A 12,499-nucleotide genomic window follows, 5' to 3' on the forward strand; every position below is an offset into this window, starting at 1 on the left:
CGACAGATATGATTTGGACCACCCTGGGATTAACCCCCCAAATTCCTCACCTGAAGAAAATCATGTAGAGATGGAGAATTAAAAAATATATATATATACGTCATAGGATTGAAGGGGTTTACCTCTTCTTCGTGCTAGTGATGTTCAGACGATTTATTATTATTTTTATCATTATTGTTGTTATTATTATTATTATTATTATTATTAATTTTTATTCACTCACCACAAAAGTTCTCCCCGAAGACGAATAACATGGTCTGGAAGCAAGAATAAATTCCGGTAAATATCTCGCCGGATTGAAGGGTTAACCTTGAACTTATTGGTGTCACGTAGGTATGTGTAAAGGAATTATTGACCGAGACTATGTAGGCTACGTACCGTACCTGTATGTATGTATGTACTGACCGGTGTACTCATATGCATACCGTATAATTACTGTATGTCTGTCTGTGTGTGTGCAGTATGTACCCTAAGTACCGTATGTACTGTATATACCTTATGTAGGCTATATGTCACAGGGAATTTGTGTAATCAGTGATTTCATGAAATCCCTTGGGAATTCGTGAAATGAGTTTACATTAGGATGAGTTAATTAAAGTTAGGTTAATTTAGGCTGCGGTTATGTAAGACCGGGCTAATCTAGGTTAAGGTTAGTTGGGTTAAGTTAGGTTAGTTAGGTTCGGTTAGGTTAAGTTAATTTAGATGAATGCTAAATTATGTTAAGGATTCATCTAAATTAACCTACCCTTACCTAACCTAACTAACCTAGCCTAACCTAACCTCAAATTAGATTATCCCAGGCTAACCCAACGGCATCCTAATTTAACCTAATCTTAATTAACCAATCCTAATTTAAACTCATTTTACGAATTCCCGAGGAATTACATGAAATCACTGGTTACACAAGTTCCCTGTAAAATATGTAGGTCTACGTTGTGTGGGTGCGTCTTTGTGTGCATGTGTTTGTAGTCAAGTGGGCAGTGAGTCGATACCTGAGACGAGAGAGAGAGAGAGAGAGAGAGAGAGTTTCAGCTATTATTATTATTATTATTACATAAAAAGCCCTCCCTCTATTAACTTTAATTTTTCCCCCTCACTTAATTCCCTCTCCCAGCTTCAGTCTTCTCCCTTCCCCTTCCCCTTCTGTCTTCTCTCAGTCTCCTCTCCTCTCTTCCCCTCCCTTGCTTTTCTTTCCTACCCTCAGTTTCCCCTTCTTTCCCCTCTCCTTACCCCCCTTTTCCTCCATCTCCCCTCTCCTAAGCTCCTCCCCCCTTCTCTCTCTCTCTCTCTGTTTCCGTGAAGCAAATGTTGGCACAAGTGATAATAATTGCAAGTTGCCCTAAACTGGTTACAACTGCTCTCTCTCTCTCTCTCTCTCTCTCTCTCTCTCTCTCTCTCTCTCTCTCTCTCTCTCGCTATCAAACAAGTTACCCCTACTACAAATTCTCCTACACACACACACACACACACACACACACACACACACACACACACACACACACACACACACCCGCCGCAGTGTTGCATCATAAAAATAACACTCACTCACGATCGTATTACAAGTGCCATAGGACGCTTCGTAACCCATCTTCCTTAGCGATTTATTTGCTTCTTTACATCTTAGCATTTTCATGTATGCCAATGAGATCGCCAAACAGAGTACTATCATTCCATCCCATATACCCTTTATAGTGTGCTTTATACTACTACCACTTGTAATAATTCATGTAATATTGTACTTCTCATGTTCAGTTTTTCCGCATGACTGTAACTGATACCACAGGGGGATCCAAGATAAATGTAGTGTCTCCCATGTGTTATGTTCTTCCTCCAATAATAATAATAATAATAATAATAAAACAAGCCTTGGGCCAGACAGATCTCCCATGTTTTCTGTTCATCTTGCAAAAAACAAACCTTGGCCCAGACGGACATGTTTATTCCTCATGGCAGCATCTTCCTCAAATGTTTTCCTTCATCCTACATAACTGATATTTATAGAGTGTTTTCTAGGTAGTACAGGGTTCTAAACGCCTCTTCTTTGGCGATTTACTTTGCTGATTATCTTAACGTTATTTAGAATGTTATGTTTATTACGTATGACAGCTTACAAACACACACACACACACACACACACACACACGTCCCAAGTGCTTTCGTGTGCGTGTTTTTTTCCCCTGTGGATATCAGCTTATCAGTGTTTCATGAGTAACTAGGTGACTGTGTGTGTGTGTGTGTGTGTGTGTGTGTGTGTGTGTGTGTGTGTGTGTGTGTGTGTGTGAGAGAGAGAGAGAGAGAAAACTAACCTCCCACATGCTGTCTTTGTGTGTGTGTGTGTGTGTGTGTGTGTGTGAGAGAGAGAGAGAGAGAGAGAGAGAAAACTAACCTCCCACATGCTGTCTTTGTGTGTGTGTGTGTGTGTGTGTGTGTGTGTGTGAGAGAGAGAGAGAGAGAGTTATAACCTCCCACATGCTGTCTTTGTTTCTGTGCTTTTTCATCACTTCTACACTTTTTCCATCCCATCATAATTTTTTAAAGTAGTAGTAGTAGTAGTAGTAGTAGTAGCAGTAGTAGTAGTAGTAGCAGTAGTAGTAGTAGTAGTAATAAATGGGTCACCTGGTTATCGACATTCAGGTAATCTAACTAAAGATATTCCCTGCCACGGTTAGGTTCGAACACACGAATTTATGATCACCATGCTACTGACAAGCCCACCTGTGTGTGTGTGTGTGTGTGTGTGTGTGTGTGTGTGTGTGTGTGTGTGTGTGTGTGTGTGTAGGATTACTAAGTATTGATTAAGTGAACTATGAAGTGTTGAGGGAAGAGTGAGCCTCGTGACAGAGAGAGAGAGAGAGAGAGAGAATCCTTCAACCTCTTCTTTCTCATCATCCCCCCCCTCTCTCTTTCTCTTTCTCTCTCTCTCTCTCTCTCTCTCTCTCTCTCAATAATTCACACATAATAGTAAGGTTTCTGTGCCACACTCGGATCAATGGCATTCCTTCACAGTACGTGTACCATCATTTTTTAAGCCTTATGGCAAGGTCAAAATCAATGGACTCTCTCTCTCTCTCTCTCTCTACTTTTCATACTCTTGTCTTCCTAAAAAAAAATTAAAAAATAAATAAATAAAAAATATAAAGAAAAGACTGATTCTAATTTCCCGTGCCTCCGTTTTCTGTCGTCTCAAAAGTAGTCGTGAACTAAACTATTATATTTTCCGGGAAGAAAAAAATTATATGTTCTAGGAAGGCTTTGATTGCGTTGCACCCTATGTAGAGAGAGCTGTGTGTGTGTGTGTGTGTGTGTGTGTGTGTGTGTGTGTGTGTGTGTGTGTGTGTGTGTGTGTGATCTCAAGGGCCAATGGATTTATCAGACGTCAGATACAGGGTTGACATACTTGACTATGAGAGAGAGAGAGAGAGAGAGAGAGAGAGAGAGAGAGAAAGAGAGATAGAGAGAATGCTGACTCGAGTTTTTTCACCTTAACATGTCCCAGATTTTCTTCCTGTCGAATAAACCAATACTACGACTCTTCATCCTCTCCACTGCACTTCTTCGTGACTGGCACCACATTCTAGTGTTAATACCTGGCAACAGCTCAGCGTTCAAGATGGAGGGATGGCAATTTTAGGCCAGGTTAGAGTAAAAGGAGTATAGGATAATTAAATACAAAGTCAAAATTACCCTAATTTCTTGGTTGGACAAATTTCTTATACGAAAATTGGGATAGATATATTTTTTAGGTGGAAGATAGATATGAATTTTAACTCTCTCTCTCTCTCTCTCTCTCTCTCTCTCTCTCTCTCTCTCTCTCTCTCTCTCTCACTCTGGTTCCCTATTCGGGTTAACAATTGATGATTTTTACCTTGCTATTTTTGAGTCATAGGAGCCCGAGTGTAAAAAAAAAAAAAATGGCCCCCTTAACCCTTTGATGGTCGGGACAACTCTAGTATCTTATTCCAGCTGAGGCCAGACAATTTTATTCAGCTGGGAGTGGGTCGTGGGAGCCTGAGTGTTAGTACAGTTAGGAGAGACAGATAGAGGTAGATAAATAAGCATAGATAAATATATAAACAGATAGATAAATAAATAGACGTAGCTAAATAGATAGATAAATTGACAGATAAAGACATGAATAGATAGGCAGATAAATAGATACCGGTAAATAGATAGGTAGATACGAGTAGACAGTTTTCCGGTGGCCATAGATACGTGTGAAATTTTCTCTGCTGCCAAATGAACACAGTGTCTCAGCAGTGACGCACAGTTGACCTGAATTTGCCTTAACATTGGGAAAAATCAAAGAAATACACCCTTGTCCGGAAATGCTGATGTGGCAGGAGAAGGACAGTTTTACACACGGGCGATCTAGGTCGTCTGATATGCTTTGTAAGGCCTCGTTTTTAAATTCTATCTATCTATCTATAGCCCGACGCCCTAATCCCGCAAAGGGTGGCCGCAGACAAAACGCCTCCAAGTCACTCTGTCACCCACCATTTGACTCCCCTCCCCCCAACTCACCCCCCCCTCCCTCATATTAAATTAAGCTAGGTAAATAACGATACATATAATTGAGCAGTCTTATCGCCAGAGACTTACTGCATCCCTTATAATAACAGGGATTTAAAATACGTCGTTGCTAATGAATGCACTCAATCAGCCAGCTTTCTTTCTTTTTTATTTTTTTTTGTATGCAAGAAAGGAGGAACCTAAGACCAGAAGCCCACTAGATTGTTCCCCCCAAGAAAAAAAAACGAAAACAAGATAACAGAGAGCCGCGCCAGTTTTCAAAAGGGGAGGTAAAGTTTTCAAAAGGGAAGGTCATGAGAAGACCCCATTTTTGGACGACAGATTTAGGGATTTAACAGAGACAGAAATACATTTATCTTTTTTGCATTTGCTGAGTGCACGTTGTAATGTGGGATGCAGGCTAAGTACATTTATTAATTACTTGTACTTCATGGATTACTTGCAATATTTACGTGCGTCTTTGTGAATTTGCCTTTGATATTACGATCATAAGGCTCTTCTCTTCGCTGATGTGATTAAATGGGCTCTGCTTATGTCACAGCCCGCGGATGATTTATCATTATCACAGGGGATCGCTTATATAACACACACACACACACACACACACACACACACACACACACACACACACACACACACACACATATACTTACATACATAGACATACTTGCATACACACACACACACACACACACACACACACACATACATATATACTTACATACATAGACATACTTGCACACACACACACACACACACACACACACACACACACACACACACACACGGTTACGTAAAAAAGAATGATTGGTTGCGTAAGATTAGTACGAACTGGTTTCGATACTATACCGTTCTGATACTATAATGCATAATCTCTCTCTCTCTCTCTCTCTCTCTCTCTCTCTCTCTCTCTCTCTCTCTCTCTCTCGGTGTGTGTGTGTGTGTGTGTGTGTGTGTGTGTGTATGCACCATAGCACTTCTTCGTGACTAGCATCATATTCGAGTGTTCGTACTGCAGATAGAGACCGATTTTAGTTCAGGGTAATAAAGGTATAACTATGTTTTGGTTTACAGGATAGACAAGGAAAGTAAACAAAAAGGAAAGTATAAAAGCCTTCCATCGTCTTTCGTCCTGGAAAAACAAATCTTTAAATATGAGAAGATTATGACCACGTTAGGAAAAAAAAAAATAATGTTACTGAGAGAAATGATCTTGGTAGTGAGAAAAATGATCTTGGTAGTGAGAAAAATGATCTTGGTAGTGAGAAAAATGATCTTGGTAGTGAGAAAAATGATCTTGGTAGTGAGAAAAATGATCTTGGTAGTGAGAAAAATGATCTTACTAGTGAGAGAAATGACTGTCTTCTTATATTGGGCTGCAGGATAGACACGGATAGGAAAAATGCAGGATATTCCTCCCTCTTGTTCATCTTGTAAGAAATAACTAAGTTACGAAAGGAAATTGATCTTAAAGGAATGAGTTAAGTTTACATGATATTGGTCCATTAACAGATGCTACTACTACTACTACTACTACTACTACTACTGTTATTATTTGTTTGTATATTGCGTGCATGGTTCGAAAGTGTGGTGGAAAATGCGTAATTACTAACTGGATTATAATGATGTGTGCTGGGTTCATCGTGGATTATTACACACACACACACACACACACACACACACACACACACACACACACACACACACACACACACAACCACTGATCGTTGCAGTATCCATGTGCGACCCCCCCCCACACACACACGAGCGCCCGCGCGCAAATTGTTGCAGTATCCATGTGCGACCCTTAAACACACACACACATACACACACACACGCAGATCGTTGCAGTATCCATTAGCAACCCTCAAAACACACACACACACACACACACACACACACACACACTTTATAATTAGTGCATGATATTTATATGACGAGACAGACAGACGAATGAGGAAAGTGAGGGAACTTTGTGTCGTGGAAAGAATGCAGAATAAGAGACTGACCAGGAGAGTAGGTGAATGAGGTGGACGGGTGAGGGGAGGGAGGGGGAGACCGAGTATGAGGTGGAGGGATGGGATGGAGAGATACTTCGAGTGTGGTGCTAGTCACGAGGAAGTGTGGAGGGCATGTTGTGTTGTATTATCGTCTTCTGCCACCAAGCAACGGGAAATATACGGGGAAATATGGAGAATCTGTGCCTAGTTAAAATTATTGACCTACAATGTATATAATTCTTTGATGGTGTTCAGGGCAATGTTAAAGGATGGGACGTTTGTTCTATAGTAGTAGTAGTGATGGTGGTAGTATTGGTGGTGGTGGTGGTGGTGGTGGTGGTAGTAGTAGTAGTAGCAGCAACAGTAATACTACTACTAACAATAACACGACCATCCACAACAGTAATGGCACCACTATCACCACCACTAAACAAAAACAGCAGCAACAACAACAACAACTACTACTACTACTACTACTATTAATCTACTACTACTGCAACTACTACTACTACTACTAATATATAAGAATAATAATCTCGTAGGGTCTTAGATATTCCCATCCGCTCTAAGAATAGCTTGGATGCACGTGTTCAGTGACTCACTACTAAGCTGTCTTAAATGGAATATATTAAATCACTTCGGTAATACACCATTCCTGTAGTAGCAGTAGTAGAAGAATATTAGTAATAATAATAATCCATCATCCAATCCCACGCCACCCCATGAGAAGCGTAGGAGCCCGGGGCTAGGAAAATTGGTCCTGACATTTAAGATGAGAGTGACCAGCCTGACTCATCTCTGAGTGGCAATACGTGAGCAATAAACCCCAACCACCCCTTGGATATAAACCTGCACCGGCTCAGTCCGATTGGAACGCCTTAATTACTCACTAAACCACCAAGCGTCATAATTTGGTTATATATATGGTTACCATCCTGCGTCGTAAATGGTTTCTTGGTGTACAGGAAACCATTTGGCATGTCACTCAGTGTAGACTCACACATAGGCAAAAGGAAGAGGAATGAATAAGGAAAGACAAGAGGGAGTGTTAAGTTACCCGCTGGCAGAAGGAAGAGGAAAGAATGAAGGAAAGAAAGAGAGAAGAGGCAGGAAGGAAAAGAATAAACAGCAGACACCCAAAGCAGCACTACATGGAGTGAGTGGTGGTGAGCACCCCCACCTACCACAAACTGGTAATAATATTAATAATAATTATTATTATTATAATCATCACCATCATCATTATAATAATAGTAATAACATCATTAATAACAACAATTGTTAAAAATGTCATGGGATTGAAGGTGTTAGTGGCTGAAAGCAAAGAATAAGAAAAATAAAGAAAAAAGAAAAAATGCGATATATAAGGCAGGATTACTGCATAATACAGCCAGGTAGACCGGTTCTCAGTGAGGGTATAATGCAGTCTACCACACGCACCTGTACCCCATAACATGTTTCGCTACCAGCACCATTATTTATCATTTATATCTATACTCTTATTCGTGCACCATAACTTGGCCCAATTTTCCCTTTACAAACCTTTTTTTTATTCATTACATAGTCCAGCACACACACCTGTACCCCATAGCACTTTAACTAACAAACATCTTTATTTATTCTCTCCAAGATGAGTACGTTTTCACCTCTGGATTACTCAAAAACTAAAAGAGAGATTTGGATCAAATTTGGTGGGTACATAGCCCATGTCCCAGGGCACAATCGATTAACTTTTGGGGCCGCTCCGGATCGTATTACAGATTCTGGATCCGGAAAACACATTTTGCGAAACGCTAATCACTGGTGAGAAAACCTAACCCATTATGAAGAGTGGTTTGGAAATTACATTGCCCTTGTCGGAGAGATTCGCTGTACTGAGTGACCCTCTAGTTCGTTCATCTTAACTTGCCCAGATTATCGTTGTTTCGCAGACAGATCGGTTTTTATTATGCAGTCCACCACACACACACACACACACACACACACACACACACACACACACACACACACACACACACATTAAAACCTTCACTTTCAGCACCTCTATTAAGTGAATCATGTGTAATTACCCTCAAATATAGCTCATTCTCCTTAAATTGACCCAGATTTTCATGTCCAGACAGATCGGTTACTATAATGCAGTCTTCGAAATATCTTAACTCTTCTTCCTTAGCGATTTATTTTGCTCATTACACCGAAATATAAAGGGTCCATAAAACAGCGATCTACTAAAATCTCACCTGGCGGTATTTTGTGTTGCAAGGATGGCTCAGTCTGCTGGTGTGGGCGAAGGTGTGGCAGTGAGAGCAGGAAATAAATGATGCAGGCTTGACACTGATAACTTGACTGAACCGTTCCCGCAACACATTTAAGCGTCCGATCTATTGGAAGTGGAGTATATGGCTTACCGTATACTCTTGCAGGTTATAGATGTAAACCGCATCCATAGTGCAGTATACCGATATTAATAACATACGCTATAAGGTAAAGTTAAGGTGTAATAAGTAAATTAAATCGCTTAGGAAGAGGTGCTACGAAGCCTCCTAATTACCTCCGCCAGAGACGTTTGAAGGAGGTTGTGTGTTTACCTGTGTTTGTGTACAGGGTATCTCAAAAACTTATCGGATTTCAATGATATCTGGTGGTTAGGTTGGCTGTGGGTCAAGGATGAGATGATTAGATTATGAGGTGGATCAAATTCCGGATGCAGGAATAAATCGTATATTATATTGGCGATGGCGGAGGTATGTGGTCTCTGAGATTGTGTAACAGGGCAGACGACGATCGTAGAATGGGCTAAAGGAGACGGTAAAAGTATCTGTCTCTTAAGAACGAAATTCCCTCTATATTTATCTGTAGCTAGACGCCATAATCCCGTAAAGGGTGGCCACAAACAAATAGCATCCATGTTACCCTGTCCCCTGCCACTTTGCCCTGTCCTCCACTTTGCAGTAGTAAATAATAAACTTAGTTGTAGTAGGCTGAGGTATGCGTTCTCTGAGTGTTTTCTAATACTTCTATAATGTTGGCCTAAATAACATACTCCAAATGCAATGCCCCAGCGAGAAGGCTATGTAGGTTAGCGGATAGATGCTGGGCTGAGATAGGCTATATTAGGCTGGGATATATTTTGTGTACCTCTGTTGCTACCTTAACCCAAATTACGTAAAACATGTAGGTTACGCTATGATAAAGTATGTTAGCGGATGGATGCTGGGCTAAGAGATGCTATATTAGGCTAGCTTGTATTATTTTTTCACCTCTGATGCTACCTTAACCCAAATAACGTATCGTAATGCATTTAGGTTACGGTACGGCACCTGTGTTATTTTGTAAGGTGCACTGGTGTGTGTTAGTGTACGGTATGCTGCTGTTATAGTTTTTTTTTTGTTTTTTTCGGTATGGTAGACCAGGGTAGGTTAGGTTAGGTTATGAAAAGTGGGTTGAATTATATCAGGATAGGTGTGTGTGTGTGTGTGTGTGTGTGTGTGTGTGTGTGTGTGTGTGTAGATAAAACATGCTATGGCACATGGCGTCAAATCAAGGTAAGAGAAAAGCGAATGAAACAGGCAAACAGGACACACACACGGATTTAGGCGCTTTAGATTGAGCCCCCCCCCCCTCTCTCTCATTCACGTTCTGTGTTCATTTTAACTTGATCTAAAGCTGCCATCTTTCTGTATCCAATGCTGATTTACAACAGCATATGAACACTAGAATATGATGCTAGTCACGAGGAAGTGCTATGGATAGGATGTAGCTAGAGGATGTAGAAGCTAAGGTAAAGTGAGATTTGAAGTGAGACGAGGTGAGATGAGGTTAAATATGAAGAGATTAGGCTAGGTAAGGTGAAACGAGGTGAGGTTTTAAAGCCACGTAATTACCGGTCATATAAGAACATACCGGGATAATATTACTCGCTTTGTTTTCATCTAAGGGCAATTTTATGCCAAGTTACAGGGAAAAAGGTATAGCAGGAAAGAGAAGATACAGTGGACGGCAGGTGTGGAGAATAAAACACTGCGACCTTGTGCTGAAATATGTGTGTGTGTGTGTGTGTGTGTGTGTGTGTGTGTGTGTGTGTGTGTGTGTGTGAAAGCAACATCATATGAACACGTGATGATAAATATGTTGTGAAAACTCGCAAAACTCGACAAATGTTTTAAGGTTAGCCGGAAACACCAGGTCAGGTGTAAAGTCCCACCCAGGTGAGGGTTAATCTGACCCACGTGGTCAGGTTAGGTACTCCACCCAGGAATTAGTCGCTTGGCAACTCTCTTGAGGACGTCGGTTCCACTGTATATTATATACTGCCTTCTTGCCTCTTTACACATATTCACCCTCAAGATAAAGATGTCTTGAAATACAGACCAAAGCTTGGTGCCCCTCTGCCTTTTATTTCCCTGCGAGTTTCACGATATATATATATATATATATATATATATATATATATATATATATATATATATATATATATATATATATATTGTGTGTGTGTGTGTGTGTGTGTGTGTGTGTGTGACTAATAAAGTGCAGTTTTACCAATAAGCACAGTGTTATAGGTTCCTTTATTTCCAGTACAGTGTACATTGTATATACCGGCATATTTCAGTGTTGTGTAACTCGCAGGAAAATAAGTGTAGATGACCAACAAACTTTCGACTGTATTTTAAGACATCTTCAGTGTGTGTGTGTGTGTGTGTGTGTGTAGGAAGCCTTGTAAGGTGTGCGTTTGTAGTGCGTAAGTGCACATGCGTACGCGCATGCATTAATGATGCCAAGGACAATACAGTTTGTTTAAAGGTAGGCGTGGTATGATGTAACTTCAGTATTTCAGACCTGAGAGAATATGCAATACTGTGTATGTACGTATGTGTGTGAAGTGCACATCTGTAGGCGCGCATGTACGGGTGTGAGATATTACTCAACGAGGCTAGATAACGTTAGGTCATACATGTGTAAGAATTTCAGGGTCGTGTGTACGTACATGCAGCTGAGTGTGTATGTGTATGTGTGTGCGCGTATGTGTTGCAGTGTAAGCTTTACCTACCTCGTCTCCCCACTTGAGACAGTCCCCTTGCCTGCCCTTCAGCTGGTGGTACTGGTTTATGAACTGTTCGACGCCGTGGTGCCGTACATGGTCTGCGTACTGTTTGGTCTGTGGCCAGGTGAGCGGTGTGCCTTCGGAGAGCAGCCCCATTCCGCGAAATGTCCACACCTGACTCGGGAACAACACACACTGCGCTACGCGGCTACGGACTGCCCGACTGAGTGTATGAGATGGGAGCCGAGTAGTGTTGCCATGTGCAGATATGTAAATATAGCGATCCTCGCTCTAAAGAAATTGCTAGAGTGCCGCTAAGTACTCAATCATACTGAATTTTCCAAGACAAGGTGACAGCATTTCTAGACTAACGCTGTTACTTCGAAATATGTCTTAAATAGTTTCCTTCCTCATCCAGATTCAGACTTGCTCAGAAGCGATGAGAATGTTGCTAAGGTCTAAAAATTCAGAATTGTCATGATATAGTCCTAAAACATCTAGGGTATCACTAAAAATTGTCAAACTCTCAATAATATTACTTCGCCGAGCACTAAAAATGGCTTCTCAAGACCTCAGGATGTAACGAAGATAGTTCAATTGGCACCCCTGTAGTAGTGTATATCTTTGGGTGCCGGGGAGGTGCCAGCTGCCTCAAGTCGCTATGAAGACACCCAAATCCTCACTTTAAACCGCATTTATCCCAATTACTGCCTTATGCTAACTAATACTATAATTTTTACCTGCAGTTCTATAATCATCCTCAGGTAAATAAGGAAGATATTGAGGAAAACATTGGCAGGGATAGTAGGAAAAAATCATTGGTTGTCTGCTGATTTGCCAACAACAGCAGATCGCTCGAAATTAATCTCGCTGTAATTTATTCCACGTTGCGTTGTTAGGAGAGTAAATGAGTCCACCAATAACG

The 12,499-nt window shown here is 40.9% G+C and overlaps 1 protein-coding gene across 1 annotated transcript in view; it reads right to left on the reverse strand.

The window, feature by feature from the left end:
- Window positions 1-11,754, reverse strand: part of Gclc (glutamate--cysteine ligase) — a 28,158-nt gene extending 16,404 nt beyond the window's left edge. Inside the window, exon 1 of the mRNA XM_080274786.1 lies at window positions 11,581-11,754. Within this exon, the coding sequence (XP_080130912.1) occupies window positions 11,581-11,730 (150 nt within the window). The 5' untranslated portion in view covers window positions 11,731-11,754. The remainder of the gene's footprint in view (window positions 1-11,580) is intronic.
- Between the last annotated feature and the right edge of the window lie 745 nt (window positions 11,755-12,499).

Source organism: Coenobita brevimanus, chromosome 59 (assembly GCF_032717465.1).
Source record: "Coenobita brevimanus isolate Jiangsu-jjx chromosome 59, ASM3271746v2, whole genome shotgun sequence".
Taxonomy (NCBI): domain Eukaryota; kingdom Metazoa; phylum Arthropoda; class Malacostraca; order Decapoda; family Coenobitidae; genus Coenobita; species Coenobita brevimanus.